This window comes from Typopeltis vanoorti, chromosome 6, assembly GCF_054136105.1.
Source record: "Typopeltis vanoorti isolate ZY-2024b chromosome 6, IOZ_Tvanoo_1.0, whole genome shotgun sequence".
Taxonomy (NCBI): Eukaryota; Metazoa; Arthropoda; class Arachnida; order Uropygi; family Thelyphonidae; genus Typopeltis; species Typopeltis vanoorti.
Genome location: NC_143554.1, coordinates 12,814,036 through 12,835,594, shown reverse-complemented (window position 1 = coordinate 12,835,594; position 21,559 = coordinate 12,814,036). Strand labels below are relative to the sequence as shown.

Sequence of the window (21,559 nt, the reverse complement as noted above, 5' to 3'; positions counted from 1 at the left end):
AAATTCTGAATGAGCCATTAAATTTCAACGTGAGCTGAAGAACTGTATGTCTGGGTATTGCGAGGAGGTGCATAAAAAATTAGTAAAATCATTCGCAAAGTTTAATCACTGATTACAATGTCAGAAGAAAACAATCAGAACAGAACGAGGATGAAGCTAATTCTGTTTGTGAAGAACCACTGCCTTTACCATACAGATCTGATGCACTGACTATTTCTTCTGGTGAAGAAAGTGATTTTGCACCAGTTCGCAAACATTGCCGAATACTGTCTAATAGCAATGATAATTCTGATGAAAAAATGCAAAAAAAAATTGTTACTTTCAATAAAATTAAATGAATAAAAAACAAACTTAGGCATTCTTATTTTCCTGAATTTTTATAAACTTTTTTATGCAATTTTAGGTTTATTTTAATTTGTTGCTTCGGTATTATGTGGTTTTAGAAAATTATGGAACGTATCCCTAATTTTTCAACGCAAGCTAAGCCTTTTTTGTGCGATTTTTTATATGCGGTTTGCTGTGGAATGCATCTACCGCATAAAAAGAGACACGACTGTGTGTGTGTGTGTGTGTGTGTGTGTGTGTGTGTGTGTGTGTGTGTGTGTGTGTGTGTGTGTGTGTGTGTGTGTGTGTGTGTGTGTATTAAGGATACCAAGTAATTTTATAAACTTGATTTTTTTTTTTTTTTTTTTTTTTTATTTGAACTGTGCAATAAATTGGAAAATCATTTTCTTGTTAATGGAAATTTCTGGAAAACTGAGGAAAAAGCAAATAGTGTCTCTAAGAGACGAAAATGGAAAAATAGTTCTAGAAGAGAATAAAGCACAGATTTGGATAAAATATGTAACAGAACTTTTCAATGATACTAGACAGAAGCCTATAAATATAAAAGATAACATTCAAGGACCAGCAATCATGAAATGTGAAATAGAGAATGCTATACGAATAAGTAAAACAGGAAAAGCCAGTGGACCAGATGGTGTGCAAACAGAATTTTTAAAATTAATAGAACCAGATAACATCAAACTTCTTGAAAAACTATTTAATAAAATATATGAAAGTGATGAATTTCCATCAGATTGGCTCAAATCTATATTCATCACTGTACCAAAGAAACCCAAAGCGAATTCTTGTGGTGACTTCCGACTTATTAGTCTAATGAGCCAAACATTAAAAATATTTTTGAAAGTAATTCAGAATCGTATTTATAGAAAAAGTGAAGAAACTCTAAGTGAAACACAATTCGGCTTTCGGAATGGTTTTGGTATTAGAGAGGCCCTTTTCTGTACCCAAATATTGATAAAAAATGCATAAAAAAACAGAAATCTGTCTTTATGTGTTTCATAGATTTTGAAAAAGCATTCGACAAAGTCAGACACGCTAACTTAATAGAAGTCCTTCAACAAATAAGGCTAGACGAACAAGACATAAGACTAATAACAAATCTGTATTGGAATCAGTCAGCTACCGTTCAATTAGACATTACCACCAGTGATATTAACATCAAAAGAGGAGTGAGACAAGGATGTGTGCTCTCACCACTCCTGTTCAACATATATGCAGAGGTAATCTTTAAAAAAGCATTGGAAGAATGTTCAGAGGGAATCACAATAAATGGAAAGATTGTTAACAACCTTCGATATGCAGATGACACCGTGCTAATTGCAGATAATATTATGGATCTCCAAAAACTCATTGACAGAGTATACATAGAAAGCCAAAGAATGGGAATAAATATAAACATCAACAAGACAAAATACATGATCATCAGCAAACATCCAGCCTCATCAATGAAACTGACACTCAATGGGAAAAATATTGATCAAGTGTCAAGATATAAATATCTTGGTTGCTGGCTTAATGAACGGTGGGATCCAGAAATAGATATAAAGACAAGGATTGAAGTTGCACGGCAGTCCTTCATGAAAATGAGAACACTATTCTGAGAACACAACCATCAAGAAAATCGAAGCCTTTGAGATGTGGCTATACAGAAGAATGCTAAAGATATCATGGACAGAAAAAATTACCAATGAAGATGTCTTAAAATCTATTGGCAAAGCTAAACATCTTGTACAAATAATCAAGAAATGAAAAACATCATATCTTGGCCACATCATGAGAAACAGCAACTTCTACAAACTATTTTGATAGGAAGAATTGGTGGCAAAGGAACTAGAGGGACTAGAAAAAGAATATCATGGTTTGACAACATCAAGACGTGGACAGGAAAGAGCAGTGCACAACTGCTCAGATTAGCACAAGACCGCAGTTTGTTCACCAAGATGGTCGCTGACCTTCGATAGAAGATAGCACAATAAGAAGAAGATATATATATATGGGATACATACTAAGGCAAGTGATGTGAAGTTATTAGCCTCCATATACAAGTAGCTCAGACATGAATATATTTTACATGCAAAACATTGTTTTGCTTCCTTGGGTAAAGGATTAAAACCCAAGTATATAATTTCTTGGTATCTTTCTTTGAGCTTTCATGCAGCCATGACAGACTTGTATCAGTGACACCTGCATATGTTTATATTATTACTTTCAGAGATGGAATACTTATAATGGAATGCTCACTATATATCTAAGGGTGAAGGAGTCAACAAAATTAGTTGTAATATTCACCTAAACACATTTCATGTAAGCACTCAGATAGGTAGGTGTGTGTGTGTGTATTAGTCAAGCTTTTTTATTTTTTTTGTATTTATCAGAATATTATTTATATAATGTGTTTACTAATACTGATCACAATTTTGGGCAGTGGAATTTGCCTTTGATAATCCACTATTTTCAAAGTAGCATTAACTGCTGGCTGTATTTATTTTTGATGTGAATTCTGCAAAAAATGGGAGTAACAGAGGACTATAAACCATCTATTACATATTTAGTGCTATTAGTGAGTTAAGTGTTTGATAATCTGGTTCACTGCTCTAGAAACTAGATATTACATTTTAAGCCAGATCAGGCCACCAATATGCAGGGTGGTGGTTTCACACTAGGTAACAAAAATTCTCTCTCTCTCGAGCATTTTCCACTTGTCTGCAACTTCTTACATTTGCCAGTATTTCAGCTTCATTTTCAGGTAACTATACCTGATGGCAGTTTCCCTCTGCACAACATTAAACATGTTTGGTAGCATACTGCATTACATCTGCATTACAAAAATTCTCTCTCTTTCTCTCTCGAGCATTTTCCACTTGTCTGCAACTTCTTACATTTGCCAGTATTTCAGCTTCATTTTCAGGTAACTATACCTGATGGCAGTTTCCCTCTGCACAACATTAAACATGTTTGGTAGCATACTGCATTACATCTGAGAAATTTACTGTAAAGTAAGTATAAAGATGAACCAATTAGCAAAGCATCTAATATAATTGAAGCAGGTGAATGTCCAGGAAAAAGGTCATAAAAGAAATCTTAGGAGACACCAAGAGGAATTTCTGGAAAAGGATATCAAAGACAGAATTAAAGAGAAAACAACTATTGGCAAAAAAGTGCCTGCATAAATGAATTTTTCTTTCAATCATTGTTCACTAACACTTTACAGTGATTTATCTGGATTTTGCTAAAGCATTTGATCGAGTACTGTTGAAATTGCATTTGATGAAATGGATAGTTGTTTGGTACCAGTTGACTGATAGGAGCCAGAGTTGTGTATAAGGATGCAGTGTCCTGAAAGAGGAGGGTAACAAGTGGGGGTAGCAAAGGGTTCAGTCAAGGATCCTGCTGTTAACTTACATATCAATAATATAGTTCATGGTGTGAAAGGAGATTTTCAGCTGTTTGCTGTTAATGGTAAGTAAGGAAAATCAAAGTCAAGAAGTTCTGATGTGATGAGAGAATTTGAATAGGTTGGTGCTTTGGGCTAAAGAATAGGAATGTCACATCGATTTCTTTTTTTTTTTTTTTTTTAAATCAAAGTTATAAACTCTGGACAGAGAAGATAAAATGAGGTTTACTATATTGTAAGAACTTTGCAGAGTAGGCAAGGTATCTGGAGATCTTGGTTGATAGAGAATTGAAGTTCTAGGGAAATATTGCAAAAAAGATTTAACAGTGACCCAGAAAACTGTTACTGCAATACAAAGAATACTTACATGTATGGATAATGATATGATATTTCCACATTGGGATTTCTGCACATAGATCTGGTCACCTGACTATATTGGCAATAAGGAAACATTTGAGAAGATGCAGAGGTGAATAACTCTCCCAGGATTGTGAAATATTGAGTATAAGAACAGACTGAGTCAGCAGAGCTTGGGAGATAGGAGAGGTGAAGATTAAGAAGTTGGTGAGAGGAGCCTATCAAAGTAATGTGCAATGGGAGAATGAGAGGTTATCCCTGGAAACTGTCCCAAGGTTATGCGGGTAAGAAAGTGAGGAGTAGATTTTTTGCTTGGTGGATGATGAATGAGTAGAATGCAATGCCAGAGTAAGTGGTGGCACTAAATATATTCAAGACAAGGTATAATAGTGAACTGATATCACAGTGTATGGTAGTGATTTACAGATCATACAATTGTTTGAAGACAAAATATTTACATTTTCTTTGTCAAGTCTCCAATACATCATTATTCTAGAGATCGATTAAGTCTAACTGGATATCAGCAGCAGGTGCATCCACAACAGAAAATGAAAAAAGGATTTTTCAACAAGTGCATTTTGCTTGTATTTTTGTTAATCTGAAAATCATAATCCTATTTCGTTTTGAAGCGGATTTAGAAGTATTATTATTATTATTACTACTACTATTACACAGCCAACTCCATGAGGTCCATAGACTCATCAAAGGAGGCCCTGAAGAAGCACTGACAAATATTTGTGCAAAACCCATCTTACTTTACCCTCAATTCATTCACAGTCATAGAACCCACAACAAACCTGGAAACCTATTCCACTTATCCATTACTTTTCAAGCAAAAAATCAGTCCTCACATCCTTGCTAACTAACCACAACTCTTGCTCAATTTCCAAAGATTGCCCCTGGTTCTCCCACCACTATACCTGTTGAAGAGAGGAGCCTATCAAAAAAAAAAAATATATATATATTCGCTGTATCAATTCTGTAAAAAACTTTCAGCAATTTATGAGGACAGGTTCAAGATTTCTGACCCACAAATCTTTAACCTATCCTCATAAAGTGCATTCCATGATCTGCTACCAAGATGGTGGCACATTGTGGAATACATGATGAGAAGAATGTGGAAAGCATACCCAAGAAACCCAGGTGACCAGATCTGTGTATAGTAGTCAAGATGGGGTCTTATAAAGAGGTATAAACCTATTTATCTCTGCACAATGTATTCTTCAGTAATCATGTAATCTGATGAATTGTTTCAGTTTTATACATAAAGATTTTAGCCCTCTTAACTTTAACTTGCTATCCATGAATGCTCCCAAATCCCTGGCTTCATCAGTTTTCTGGAGTACAATTTAATGAACATGGTACAAATTGGTAATCTTCTCATCACAAAACAGTGATGAGAAGGGTAAGCGTTTATTTGCAAAAGCTTACACTTTGCCACATTAAATTGACATCTATTCTGCTTTGACCACCAATCAATTCAACCTTCAAAATTTCAACAATCTTTATTGACTATTGCTCCACCCAAGCGTTTTTTTTTTTTTTTTTTTTTTTTTCAGGATGAGAGAAAAAAGAACCCAGAAGAACAAGACTTCAGTTAATTAAAACAGTAAGATGTACTTTAAAAGACAGAAATATCATCATCATCATCATACGTATCAAGGATTTAGGCCTAGTATGGCCTGTTCCAGCCTTAGAGGTCATCGTTGAATCGTTTAAGAGGATGTCCTGGTTTTCTTTTTCCTAATGGCTTGTACTTTAAGGCTTGTTTTGGTAATCTTTCTGTTTTCATTCTTTGAATGTGTTCCATCCATCTATGTTTATATTTTTTAATTTTTTCAATTACTAGTTCTTGGTTTAATTCTTTCATAATGTCTTCGTTTCTTTTGTGATCAAATAGGGTATACTTTGCAGTTTTTCTCATAAACTTCATTTCTGCTGTTGTTAATCTTTGTTTGTCTTTTTGTTTTATTGTCCAGATTTCGCTTCCATACATTAAGACCGGTAGGGCAAATGTATTGTATACTTTTAGCCTGGTTTGTTTTTGAACTAGGTTTGGTTTAAATATAGAGTTAATTACTCCTGTTATTTTTAAATATTTTGCAATTTTTATGTTTATATCTTTTTCATTTTCATAAGTGATCATACATCCTAGGTAGTTAAATGAATTCACCTGTTCTAAGATCTTGTTATCTAATACTATTTTAGTTCTTGCTGGATCTTGTCCTTTAAAGGCCATAGTTTTTGATTTTTCCGTTGATATTATCATACCATAATCTTTGGATATCTCATTTAGATTTAAAATAGCTTTCTGTAAGTTATCTTCAGAATTTGTAATTATTATTTGGTCATCTGCAAAGAGGAGAGTGTTTAAGTTAACTGTAGGTGAAAGTTTAATTCCTTGATGTAAATTTTTACTCCATTTTATTATTATTTCATTTAAGTAGATATTAAAAAGAGTTGCTGAGAGGGGACATCCCTGTCGGACCCCTTGGTTTATCTTTCTTGTATATGATAGCTCATGTTTTAATCTTATTTGTATTTGATTATTTTCATATATACTTGTGACAGCTTTTAGTATATTATTTGGTATTTGTCTTTCTTTTAATATGTTGAATAATATGTTTCTTTTAACTTTGTCAAATGCTTTTTCAAAGTCAATAAATGCAATATGTGTTTCTAAATTATATTCTCTTCTTTTCTCTATTATTAATTTTAGGCAGAAGGCTGGGTCTATACATGATCGTCCTTTTCTAAATCCATTTTGTACCTCTAGAATAAAGTTTTCGGAATATTTCATTAGTTTGTTATTTAAGATTCTGCTGTATATTTTGTAACATGAATTTGGTATACTGATACCTCTATAGTTTTTAGGGTCATCTCTATTACCTTTCTTAAAGATAGGAATCACAATTGCTTTTTTTCCATTCTATTGCGGGGATACCAGCTGAGTAAATTTTATTTAAAAATAATAGGAGTCTTTCTTTGAATCTTGTTCCTGCATATTTATATAGTTCTGAACCTAGCTTATCTTCTCCAGGTGATTTTCCGTTTCTTGTTTCTTTCAGGCTGATTTCTAATTCTTCTTCAGTTATTTCCTTTTCATTTCCGTTAATTGTTTGCCAGTTGTCTTTTTTAAAATATTTGTCTGTCCACAGTTCTGTGTAGTAATTTAGAAATTCTTCTAATTTCAATTCAGTGTTTAATTTTATGTTTTCTTTGGTATCTGCATTTAGGTGTTTCAAAATCTTATATACGTTGGGTCTTATTTTATATAAATCATGTTCTAAATTAGAAACAAATTTATTCCATGATTCTCTATGTCTTTTTCTGACTTCTCTTTTAGCTATGGCTCTTATTCTTTTATATTCCATTTCATCTTCTAATCTTTTACTGCTTAACCATTTGTGATAGGCTTCTTTTTTCTTTTGATTATTTCTTTGATTGTATCATCCCAGATCTTCAGTTTTTTTCTTTTATTGAATTTTTTGGTCTTTCCTAAGCTTTCATTTGCTGCTGCATTTAGTATCGTTTTTATATTAAGCCATTCTATTTCTATTTCTTCATTTTGTTTTATTTTATCTAGATACTGGTTAATTCTTTGTTCATATAGCCATTGTACATTTGTGTCATTCAATAGTCCAGTTTTATAAACAAATGTTTCAATTTTTCTTTCTGTTCTTGTTACTTGTAGCCATTTAGGTGGTAATCTTAATTTTATTTTAACAAGGAAGTGGTCACTGCTTATTTCATATCCTCTGTGAACTCTAACATCTAGTGAAAATTTTGATGTCTTTTCATTTAATATGAAGTAATCTAATATTGATTTCCATCCTCTTGCTGCCCAAGTATATTTATGTATGTCTTTATGTTTATAGAAGGAATTCATTATTTTTAGGTTATTATAAACTACAAAGTCAATCAATTTTTTACCATTTCTGTTTAGAGTGTGTTCTCCATGTATTCCTATATTATTATTAATTTTTGTGTTTCCAATTCTTGCATTTAAGTCTCCTGCTAAAATTATGTAATCATTTTTATTTATTTTATTATATATGTTTTGTAGCTGATTATAAAAATCAATATTATCCTGTTCTCTTCCTTCTTCTGGGGCATATAAACCAATTATTGTTAAATAGCCTCTATCTATTTTTATTCTAGCTTCTATTATTCTTTCATTCCATAATTTATAATGTTTTAACTGTTTTGAAAGGGTGTTATGAATCCAAATCATGACTCCTGCTTGTGCTCTTTGGTCTCTGTCGACTCCACTGTATATCACATTAAAATTTTCAGTTCTCATAGTTCCTTTTAATTTCTTTTTTGTTTCAGTGATTACTGCTATTTTAAAATTTCTTTCATTTAATAACTGGTCTAATTCTATTTCTTTATATGCTATTCCTCTTACATTCCAGTTTGCTATGTGTATTATATTTTGTCGTTTCCATTTTTGTTTTCCCTTTTCCATTCCAGGGTCGTTTCCCATAGATTCAATCCGATTATCTTTTTCTGTCAGCTTACAAGTATGGTTATGTTCTCCATGTCAGGGGACTAGCCTGACGATGGAATAGTTCAGTGGTACGGCTGCTACCTTAAGGCTTCTGAACTCGCCTTCTTCCGAATTTAAACCCATAGGAGGAATAGGGTATATTGAAGGGGGAAAGGGTAGATTATAGAAGAAATATAGTAAGGTTTATAGAGAGGACATAGTTGTGAGGCCAGAAATGAAAAGACCCCATGGCCCTCGAGTACTCTAATAGCACAAGGGTCATAAAGTAAGAAGAGTTGGCTGATAAGGCCTTATAGGAAAGATTAAAGTAAGTGGGTCTTCCTCAAAGTAGAAGAAGGAGAGGATAGATCCAGCTAGGGGTCCATGGGAGTGCTGCTTCCCTTACAATCAAGATGATTGCCCCTTATGGCCCTGTTGGTCCACGAGTCCTTATTCAGTATATTCGGACCACCCCACCATATATATATATACACACACACACATGGTGGGCTCCCCTATCCGACAGAAATATAAGATATGATAAAACTGGAGTCTTGATGGATAGCAGATTAATTTGGAGCTAAATTATTGATAGGAAGACAGTAATTAACTATTTATTTCATGTAGCACTATTGTAATATTCTGTACATTCATCCCCCACCACCACCTAGGAGTACATATAAGGAATTTGATTTTGCATCACTGGCTCATCAACGAATACTCCACCCCCCCTCTCAGATCATCTCCTATATCATTAATGTACAAATTAAATAACAGTGGCCCAAATACAGAGCCCTGCAGCATGCCACTAATCCCATGTCTTCTACTAAACTACTGTCAGGTATCTCTCCATTAACCACCTTGTTATCCACATCAACTTTATATCCATTCCCCTTTGCTGAAGTTCATATATCAGAATTCCATGTGGTATCCTGTCAAAAGCATTTGCATTTGCAAAGCCTAGCAATATCACAGTATACCCATTACCTTTATCCAACCTATTGCTGTATTATAAAAGGTATGTTACTGATGCATCTTCCCCTTCACAAAACACTATATGACCCCTCCCCCTGTATATAGTATTCCAATTTCTATCCACCCATTCCTGGAATTTTCTTTTCCACCACTCCTGTGTACTGATTAATTGATAATTTGATCAATCTTCAAGCATTTTTATGCAATGTAACTATTTTCTCCTCTTTCCACCACCTCGAGACCAACCCAGAGCTGAGACTTAAATTAAACAATAGGGTCAGGCTATTCCAATTCCCTAGCATCCTCTTGTAATACTTGAGCTGGTATACCATTTAATCCTATAGCTGTATTTACATCAAGGTTCTGTAATATCATATGTACCACAGTTCATCTATCTCTATTTTCATATAAGTCCATGCCTCTCTTGTAACTGCACTATCTTCACCTGGATATATTCTAGCAAAGTGATCACTTAGTAATTCAACCATTTCATCAGCTACAGTTACCTCCCTACCACTGGTATTCAGGTATTCATCAAGATTATTCTTCCATTATCATTCTTCCTTTTACTTTCCATATACTAAAAGAACTCCATGAGATTACCCAAATAATTTCCTCTCATACTTTGATTATGCATATACTTAGGGCCATACACTTTTTTTCAATGTAGGCAGGGCCCAAGGTACCAGAGTGCTCGGGGCCCCCCTCATTGCTTTGATAATGGAATCAGTCACTATAAAAGGATGCTTTGTGAAAGGTACTTTTTTTTATAATTGTCAGCAACCAATTCCTTTTTTATAACTAAGATGAAAAGCCAAACGGCTATTTTTCTGGCAAAGTTAATTAAATTAAGGGGATAGAAATCCCTTATTATTTTACAGCCAGTATGCAAAACTCTAAGATTGAAAACTATGATCTAAGAGTTTCATGCCGACAAACTATTGGCGAATCCAAGTGTAAGTGACCACCTGGTAGTACCACACCAAGGCAACTCGAAGCAAGGTGGAGCAAGCTCCCTCACTATCCTTGATATTTTCTCATAATGTAAAAACACACAACTCCTGGGAGATGTAATATTGCTTTACATTATGAGGAGAGGTCACTATCCAGACCGGTTTCAACCTTTTTTGAGGTCTCATCAGTGAGTAGCTAGACCTGGATGATATCAAAGTTTAACTCTCACAAGTATGTCATCTCAGTCACAATCAGATCCTCTGATGCTATAACTAAATTCAGAACTCTTGCTCCTCATGTTCCCTCCACCACATACTGACTAAGACCGTTTTTCCTCAAGAAATCCAAAATTTCAGTTGCTGTATTACTGCATGTCGTATCCTCTGCCGATAATAATGATTGCTCGCTTTGCACTTGCCAAACTAATTTGCCTAAACATTTCCTGCTCATCACCACTGAGATTCTCCACCCTGATAGGGCACAATTCATCTCTTATGAGTACTACTCCATCACCACCACCTTTACCTTCCCTATCCTGCCGAAATATACTATACCCTTCAATTTCTATCCCTGTTAGAAAATCCTCCTCAGTTAACCAAGTTTCACTGATACCAATAATCTTCGGAGACTGAGTTGATCAATGCCACAAACTCATTCCCTTTATTCCTAATGCTCCTAGCATTTGTATATAGAAAAACCAGTTTATTGCTACCATTCTTATAGCCATTATTACTTCCCTAACACTCAACCTGGCACTACCTCACAAGTCATTCGTCCCAACCATTACTAATCATCTCCTCCACACTTTCACTCTTCACTGCAACACACTACTGCTTCTACAGGCAAACACTCCTCTGGCACTGTACTCTGCACACCTTGAATCAATCATTGAATCTGCATACATGATATTCCAAACAGATTCAATCATCTTTCTCTCACTGGCATCCCTGATTCTTATGGCCTCCAATCTCTCTCTCTCTCTCTCTGCTTTCTCCTCCACTCTCCCTCTTCCCTCTCTATGCCTTGATTCCACACACTCATCTTTCCACAATTGCCTCTCTTCTACTCTCTCCCATTCTCTTGGATTCCTCTCTCTCTCTCTTGCTGTCTTACACCTAGTCTCATTTGTCTCACACCAGCCAACCTCTCTATCATCCCAAGATCTTCATTTACCTGCAACTCAGTCTTAATTCCTTCCATCTCCTTTCTCAGCAGTTCTCTTTCTCTCCCCAAACATTCTGCCTTCAATTGACATTTACAATCAGGGTCAACAGACAAACCACCTCTGTCCACTAAATTACACAAGGCTAAATCAATATGTAGGTCTTCAATATTCTCTTCATTCTCCAACATATTACTAGTATCCACAAACTGAAAATCGCCCATTTCTGAAACATTATCTGCGCCACTGCTAAATCCTGAGATCAAAACACTTGTTCCCCATGCACCTCCCACTACCTAAATTTCATGCACACATTCCTGTCTCACAACTGCCACATCTTCAAGATGCATACATAACCAACAAGATGAGTAGCAAGCTATAAAATCATCAACTGGGTTATGAAGAATGTAGTTTTTAAGCCTGGCGTCTTCAGTGGCTGGGGCACCTGCACTGTATGGGCCCTAAAGGACTGTGAGACAAGAGTGGGAGGCCCGACCTTGATCAGGGGAGGCTGCCAGGGCGAGAAGGAGATGGGCAGATCAGGAGGAGGAGGAGGATCTGAAGGCTGTCGGGCTGGAGACTGGCATATAGTTGCAGAGGACCGTGCCCAGTGGCGTCACGTGGTGCTTGAGGCCAAAAGTCCCCCCCCGGGCTGACAGTGCCTAGATAAGTCAAGTAGTTTTTAAATGATGGGGGAGGGTATTACTACAACTGGTGGCCACTATGTTGAATATAATCAATAAATGTGAAGACAATACAGAGCCAGTAAAATCCTAACTAAATACCACACAATTATACAAAAAAATCATTAACTCAAATAGTGCAAACTTAAAAACCAATATTGTCATTAAATAAACACAATATCTTTCTTTTCCAGTAATACTTATTTTTTTAACAGCTTGCATAAAGTGTTGCATCCATCTTTGCATGCTAGCACTGCCCTCAAAACTCTTGCTGAATTATCTACCTTAAAATGGCTGCACCACTGAGTATCAAATAATGCTGGCATCAAAAAAAAGAATGCTAAGAAATCTGGGTTGCGATATACAGAATTTTAATCTGAAGCTCAAATCATATTAAAGTTCAAGCTTAAACAGTGTTCAAGATCATCAAGGTTATTCAAATTCAAAAGGTCAAGTTTGAACAGCATTCTAAGTCATGAAGAGTATCTAATTGTATTGAAAGTCAAATTTAAGCAGCCTTCAAGGTCAAGAAGATCATCAAATCTTACTGAGTCAAGTTTAAACAGTGTTCAAGGTCACCAAATTATCAAATCAAGTTTTATCTGTTTCAAGGCCATGATATTCGAACCATTTGAAGGACATATGAAGTCTGAATCCTGTACCCACTCCTTTAATTTTTGGAACAAAGAATGCAAAATAAAGTACGTTTGTCTTCCCAAAAACAACAAACAGGATCACATCATTTCCATTCTAAAGAAAGAAATTTTTGGTGATCACTATGAAGCAGATTAAAAAACTCGACATGTTTATGTGTCTCATCTACAAAAAAAAAATAATTGAGTGGATAAGGATAGAGTAAAAAAGGTAAATACAGAAACTAAATTAGCATGACAGCGAGCATATAGATCTTTCCACAATCTTTGTATTGTGATCATCAGGCTTTGTCTCAAAGATTTTGGAATAAAGATTGAGAATGGACAAAAATTCAAAAAGTGTAAGCATCAGTGAAAGTGAGAGAAGATTATGGTGGTTGCATAAAGGGCCTCCATAGCGCAATTGGAAGAACAGCGGTACACTGCGCCCTTCGATTGGAAAAGGCTTAAGTTTGATTCCCGTCGTGACAGGAGGAATCTTTACATGGACTTTTTCAATTGAAGATGAGTTAGCCGATCACATACGGAGGTAGCAGGGTTTTTTCTGGCGGAAACTCGGGTTTTTCATCCCGCATACAGACAAATCAGCCCTTCAGAACACATGCAATTTACAGACAAAAAATACTTGTTGTGGTGGACGGTAGATGGCACTGATGTAGTTGATTGGTAGTAGAGGTTCGGTAGTGGTGGAGACGGAGAGTTGTACACTAGGTGTCCTCCCGCAACGAGTCTTTGGACTCCTTGGAGGTGTCACGAATAATGATAATAAAAGGGATACTGCATTTTCAGGGAAAAAAAGAGAAAAATCATTGGGGGGGGGGGGTATTTATTCCTGATGATTGCATAAGAGAAGAAGAAATGCAAACAATAATAGTTTCGTAGGAATGCAATATATTTACATACATGGGTGAAAAGGAAATGTCAATAGCGAGTATGTAGGCTTGCCATTGGTTTAAACTCATGATACAATTTAATGGAATAATGACAGCACAAAGAGAAAGAATTAAATGCAGGTTTAATCATTTCAATATTTCATCTGTTACAGAGACATCAGGCATACAATGCTAAAATTGTAATAACACCCAGGAAACAATAAGTGGAGGAAATTAAATTATACTAAATGAAGAGTCAAATCCTATAAGGAGCACCCTCATAAGACTTTAATTGAATTAAATAGAATCAGTAGTAGATATCTATTCTACATATATAAAAAGATAAGCCGAAATTTGAAATGTTTTTATGTAATGTTTTTTGTCTCTTCATTGTTTTGAAACATCCAACAATATGTTTGCCTTCATGAGACAAACACATTATTGTTACATTGTTGTCTCATGTCTCGAGTCATCAGAATTGAAGGAGAACCGGCTTACCAGCCTGGAACTCAGGGGGTTGGGTGCCGTAAGCGCAGTCCCCCTAGTGAATATATATATATATATATATATATATATATATTTTTTTTTTTTTTTTTTTTTTAAAAAAACCAATCTGGTTGTTTAATATGGTTGTTTTAAACTTGCCAAGATTTGAGAAGCTTTAATTCTTAGGTCTCCCACTCAACATCTAAGGCTGAGCCAACAGCACCCATAGCACCAGAGACACATGGGTGGGGACAGGGAAAAAAACTGAACTTATGCAGCTATCAAAAAAGATTAGTCAAACCAGCAGAATGCCGAATTTTTGAAAGCATCAGAATTGATGAGAGGTAAAGAAGTCACTTGGTGATGGGAAGAAGAGAAGATTAAATAACTGACATGAGTAAGATGCAGAAACTGCATCACTGCTTTAAACTGAAGTAAATGCAAAAAACTATCCCCATGCTCTGAGAGCATTTAGAATAGGAATCAAGGTGAAAAAATTCAAATCATGCAAGAGTCAGCTGGAAAAATAAACCTAACATGAAAGAAATTAACATATGTGGAGAATGAAGAGAGCAGCAGTAATGAAATAAATAGTGCACTAATGTGGAATCTTTCAAGGACCAAGCTCGTTAAACAGTTAAACTCGCTGAACTGAACAGACATTTGAAAACTGGTGCGAAAAAGCTGGGCAATAAAGAAATAAAAGAAAGCTGCAATGAAAGAGAAAAGCGAGCTGCATGGGAACAGAAAGCAGAGAAAGTAATATGCAGCGATACCATGATATGAGAAGCAGTTATTATCTGACCCCCATGGAGTCAAAGGACTCATCAAAGGAGCTAAATTCTCTCTTTCTCTCTCTCATAAAAAAAATTATTGACTGCGCCTAAAATCTCTTAAAACTATGGTCTCTGCACTCGCCACACTTTTCAGCAGTTCGTTCCACTCATCAACTCCATGCAAAGAACCCGCTTTTCACACCCTTGCTTATACCTTCCTTATACAGCTTACAGAAATGGTCTCTAGTTCTACCTTTGCGTCCCTCTACTCTATGAAAAATCTCCTCCACCAGTTGATGAGGGGCAACAAACCCTCATCAACTTATATGTCTCAATCATATTCCCTATTCTTCTTTTATTCACAAGGCTCTAGAAGTTACATTCTCTCAATTCTCCTCATATCGTTACGTGGCAAGTAGAAGGAAGAATGTTTATGGAAGGATAACTTTAAGGAGTGCAGATGGTAGAGAGATGACAAAGGCAGAACAAATTGTTGAGCTACTGAATGACCATGCTGCAAGGTTGTGTAGGGTTGATGAACTGGAGTTACTTATGATATTGAAGAATCTGAATGCAACTACAGCCATAGGATTGGATGGGATATTGGCTTGAATTTTAAAAAATCTGAAGGAGAAATGGTGATGAATTTGAATAGGCTACTTAATTTAAGTCTCAGCTCTGACCGAGTCTCAAGAGAGTAGGAGGAGGACAAAATAAATTCCCTTGCATAAAGGAGGATCTAAGTCTGTGGCAGCAAATTATAGACCAATCAGTATCTCAGGCATGGTGGTAAAAGTAATTGATCAAAAAGAGAATTCAAGAAAGAATAGGTGGATAAGAATATGATACTTGAGGGACGGCATGGCTTTGTAAAAGGTTGCTCATGCCTTATAATTTACTAACTTTTTATAATAGTAACAGTTGAGTTAGATAAAGGGATGGCTATATAATGATGCTGCTGAATTTTGCAAAAGACATGTGAGGATTCAGATTACATAACATCTTGTCTAAGCCAACTTTACCATATGGAAGTGAAACTTGAACCATAAAAAATAATAATGAAAAAATGGATTCACAGAGCAGAAATGAAATTTCTGAGAAAACAGCTGGATATACCAAGTGAAACCATAAAACAAATGAAAGAAATTTTAAAATCCTTAAATATAAAACCAATTAACTACTATATAAGTAAATATAAACAAAAATGGTTAGAACATCTAAATCAAAAGGGCAATAGCAAACTATCAAAAATACTATACAGATATAAAATAAATGGAAAAAGAAGAATTGGAAGACCAAGAAAGCAATGGCATGAGACTGGAACAGACGACCTGGCCTAAAAGCTATATGAAGAAATGGAGGATTTGACACGATACCACATATAACTCTATTATGCAAACTGCAACAAATGGAGATGGCTACATAATATGAAACTGGTGATATGGACAAAGAGGTAGCTGATGGACAGATAGAAGAAGGCAGGTGACTAGTGGCATGCTGCAGGGCTGTGTGCTTCGACAACTGCTTTTCAATTTGTTTGCCGATGGTGCAAAGTTGGGTAAGATAGCAGTTGATCAAGATGGTGTAGAGAGCTTGTAGGATGATTTGAATAGGCTAACAGTATGGGCAAAACATAACAGATGTTGATTTAATGTGGAAAAGCATAAAGTTATGCATTTTAGGATACAAAGATTACAAGCTTTGTATCACACTGAGGGAACTGTACTCCAGGAAAGCGATGAAGACAGGGATTTTGGGGTGAATAGTTGATAGATAGTTGAAGTTTAGATAGCATTTTGCTGAAGTAACCAAGGTAGGACACAGGATTTACTTGGTTACAGAAGCATTTTTTATAGGATTAATGCAAAGGAAATATTTCAGCACCTGGGTGTGGGTGTGTGTGTGTGTGTGTGTGTGTAGGGGGTATAACATGAGGTCATCCCTGGAAGGATAAAAGCGTGGTCAGCAAGGGCATGAGAAGGACTAGATTTTTCACTTGAAGAGTGGCAAATGAATGGAATGGATTGCCTGAGTCAGGTGTGAGTGCTTCAAGGAGAGGTATGACAGATATTGTGTTGATAGTTTGGGTTTCCCATGATGAATCTTATGACTCCATGGAGGTGATTGTGCAATAATAATATCTGACATTCCATAGACCTGATACTGACTTATTAAATCTCTGAACCCTCTCCAATACATCCTCATCCCCTTCAAAACCAGGTGACCAAAGCTGCACATAGTAGTGCATATGTGTCCTGATCAAAGCCACATATGCATGACTAGGGAACCATAACCTCTTTGCTTCTGCATGTCATGTTAAACAGAGGTCTGAAAGGTGTCATTAATTCCAAAAAACATTCCCTCAAGAATTAGCAATATATTGTCAAGCCTTACTGCTTTATTAACATGAGTTTACTTAATTCCTCATATACCACTTGCTCATTCATCCCTCAGTCCCTCCTTTACCACCACCATGCCCTCTACACTGGAATTTATCAGTGTATTTCATGAGAATAAAATACTGATTAACTGCTCATTGAACACTTTCAATGAGCAGTTAATTCATCTTGTGTTGCCATTGCAGTTCCTTCTTCCACATTTCACACTTATTCTCTTCATTCATCCATTTTACCCCTACCTCATTTAGCCTCTTCACCTCCGGAATACACTCAGCCATCACACTGTTGTGAAATAGTCCTCGATCAATGCCAAAGCAGCATCTGTTTCCTTCCCACTCAACTCCTCTTTTCATGCTCTACCTTCCATTGTCATCTAAGGTTTTCATAATCATCAGCCACATAGTTCCACGTATCTCCCTTCTTTAGAGAAGTTCTCATATGACCACCTACAACCCATGTGATCACTTCATAGTCACTCTCACCGACAATGATATCAAGTCTTCATGGACAATGATATTAGTTACAATGTAAAGATGAAAATAAAGCTCACACTTTTAGCAACTACAAACAATTTAAAAAGGTACCAGGAATGGGATGAGAAAGTGAGGAGAATGATGCTGCATTCTTAGCCTGGAAGGTGGCCAAAATGTACATCATGTCTAAGTAATGTGATAACATTCTAATAACAAGTAAACAGCAGAATTCAATAAATATAATAGCTTCATCTTGTTAGTATGGTATGTTGTCAAATGTCTTTGTACAGTCTAGCAGCATCAATGTGCAGCCATTATATATGGCTACAAAGTATGAAAGATAAGAAAGTGATAGACAGATAAACATCAAGGTGAGCACAATAAAGGAAAAGGCAGATGATCAGTGGTGTACAAATGAAACAGCAATGTACTTAATACATGGCTGTTTCATTTGTAGATTAATGATACTGGAGATAATTTAAAGGATAATCAGCCCATCAGATCCCTTGGTTACTGAAGAACACTTTGATGAGCAGAGACAAACAGGTTATTGTTCCTCTTTATTGAGCCTAGATAAGGCCCATCTTGACTACTGCATGCAGATCTGGGTGCCAGGGTTTCCTGGTTATGAAGAGGAGGTGGAGAGGATCCAGAGGGCGAGTGACCAAGATGGTAGCAGGTCTATGGAACGAACCTTACGAGAGCGGGTTGAAGATCTGTGGGTTACAGAAACCAGTTGATAGGCAGAAAAGGGATGATATGATTGATTTACAAGATTAATTAAGAAAAAATTTTTCAGAACAGGTGTGTTGGGGGGGGGGAGAACTAAGGGCCATCCATGGAAACTGAGTAAGAGTGTAGTTAGCAAGGGTGTTAGAACTAGGTTTATTGCTTGGAGAGTAGTGAATGAGTGGAATAAGTTACCAGTCTGTTGTGGGTGCCATGACTGTGAATGAGGTCAAAGCAAAGTATGATATATATACTGCACAACTGTTGAATAGTTCTTGACATGATGTTTAGGGGCTCCCTTGAGGAGTCTAAGGACTCCTTGGAGTTGTCTGTAATAATAATAAGAATAATAATAATTCACTATCACAGCAAACAACTGGGGTTACTGAATTAGAGAGGGCAACAGTAAATAAATGCGATATAGAGATCTGCCAAATGATTGAGGCAAAGGATAGTACCTGCCAATTCAAAATGACAAAGTGTAAGAATGTGCAAGTTGAGTTGCAACAAATCATGCATCGCATTAATTAGACTTTAAATGCAAATTAACAAGGCTGGTAATGATGGAAAGGAAAATGAAGTTGACAGGGTATACAGCAAAAGTGGACAAAACAGATCACTATGAATAAGGAAGTTATTATCCCTCTTTATAAAGATTTGATACAGCCTTCTGGCCTATTACACATAGATTTGGTTGCCCCCATTTCTTGAGTATAAGCTAGTAATGGAGAACATTCAAAGAAATATGACCAAGATAGTGTCAGATCTGTAGAATACTTCATATGAGGCCAGGGTGAAGATTTATAGGTTACAAAATCTGGCTGATGAGGAAAAGTGAAAATATGATGGAAACATAAGTTACTGGGAATTGGTTGCAGGATATATGTAGAAGAAATTTTCAATACATAACAAGATAGGGAGGAGGAAAAAAGTGGTCATTCCTAGAAGTTGATAACAGCATTTTTCATATAAAATCTTTCAGTTTTCAAATTAGCCAGCTATTATTTCACTGTTAAACTACAATGAAGGAATAAAAACAGTTTTATTTACAAAATTGCCAAACATGCTATACTGAATATCTCTGGCTAGTTTGCACATAATGTATTCGAATATAAACAAAATGAATGGGGCAGCAACATTGATTTGACGATGGACTTCTTATGTACAGATTTAAAGGGACGTAATTGTAGTGCTACCTATACTTTCTGATGAAAGTTACTCGACTGTTTCTAAAACGTGTGCGCTCTTAGGAGAGGGGGGGATGTCAGGGGAACCTACTTGTTAAACCTTAATATTTTGTCACAGTAATTAGTAGTGGCACTAATAATACAAGTTACTTTTTTCACGCTTTGTGTTTACGAGTACTGAATGAAAGTTGAAGATATAATTCCTTCGCAATTTCTATTGGAATATATATAATATTTGATACATACTAATAATAATAAAAATGCAATCTCAAGATTAAAAAAAAAAAAGGAAAGAAAGAAATACCGGAACTCTCTGCAACAGTATTCAATCTCGGAAATTATAACAGAAAATGGATAAATAACTAAATAAATAAAACATGTAATCGACAACTTAAATATACTCCAATAATTATAATTACCATTTCATACTTAAACAGTTATGACTAGCGATAGACACTAATCATACTCACCTGTTTTAAGGCTACTTGAAAAGCACTAAGGAGTTGATCTTTAATTTCTTCATTCTTTTGCAAAATTGCAACCATCTCTCCAACAGGAATTTGCGAAACCATTATAGCTTGTTCATATTATCAATCACATTATTTATATTTTAAGAAAAAAAGTACATTTAAATTCAACATCATACTATAAAAAAAAATAAAATTAGACTCTAAAATTAGCATGACGTAATTAATAAAAACTCTAAGAAATTAAACAAAACCAAAACTAAATTCACAACATATAAAACCATTTGATGTGTGTGCGCAATGCCGTGATACAGCTGATTGCCATGACGCCCTCGCCCAGCAATATTTTATATAATCAACTTCAGGCAATTTTGAAGTGTTGTTTGCTTAAGGAAAAGTATGCAACTACTGTATTATTATATTGGTATTATTACTAGGAAAATTCCCATGTTACTCCTCTTAAAAAACTATTGTAATAAGTATTGTACAATAATAGTAAGAAACTACTTTTAAATTTGAATTAACCAGATATTGACAACCAGTCCAATATAAAATGAACAGACCAAAAAACGGATAATTCTTAAATGACACACACACACACACACACACACACAGAGAGAGAGAGAGAGAGAGAGAGAGAGAGAGAGATTATTATTATTATCATTATTATTAATAGATACCAGGGCCGGGTCTACCGAAGGTGCAAGACGTGCATTTGCACGGGGCGTTAACACTCTCCTTTGCATCTCTTCACTGTATCAGAATCACTACGGAGATCAGACCTGCTCAATAGTTCAAGTGAGGTCTTATCAAGGCCTTGTAAAGAGACAAAATAACATCCTTACCTTTACATATGAAAGCTCGTTTCAGTTCAGCATTGAAATTATCTGTGAGTTGCATTTGCAGGCTCTGCTACATAACCCCCGAACTTCAACTTACTATCTTCCTACAATCCAAGATCCCTAGCCTCATCGGTTTCTTCTAGCATAATCCCACCAATATAATATGACAATAAATTTCTAATCACGCCAAAGTGTATGGCTTTGTATTTATTTACATTGATGTGACATCCATTTTCCCATACCCACAATTCCAGCCTATTCAAATATCATCCTGCAAGTACTGCATATCAGCAGCATTCCTGATTACCCTACCTAT

General features: G+C 35.7%; 1 protein-coding gene across 1 annotated transcript in view; it reads right to left on the bottom strand.

The window, feature by feature from the left end:
- Nucleotides 1–20,609, bottom strand: part of prd1 (pleckstrin homology domain-containing protein pruning defect 1) — a 274,327-nt gene extending 253,718 nt beyond the window's left edge. Inside the window, exon 1 of the mRNA XM_090394672.1 lies at nt 20,405–20,609. Coding sequence (XP_090250798.1) covers nt 20,405–20,506 — 102 coding nt within the window. The 5' untranslated portion in view covers nt 20,507–20,609. The remainder of the gene's footprint in view (nt 1–20,404) is intronic.
- Between the last annotated feature and the right edge of the window lie 950 nt (nt 20,610–21,559).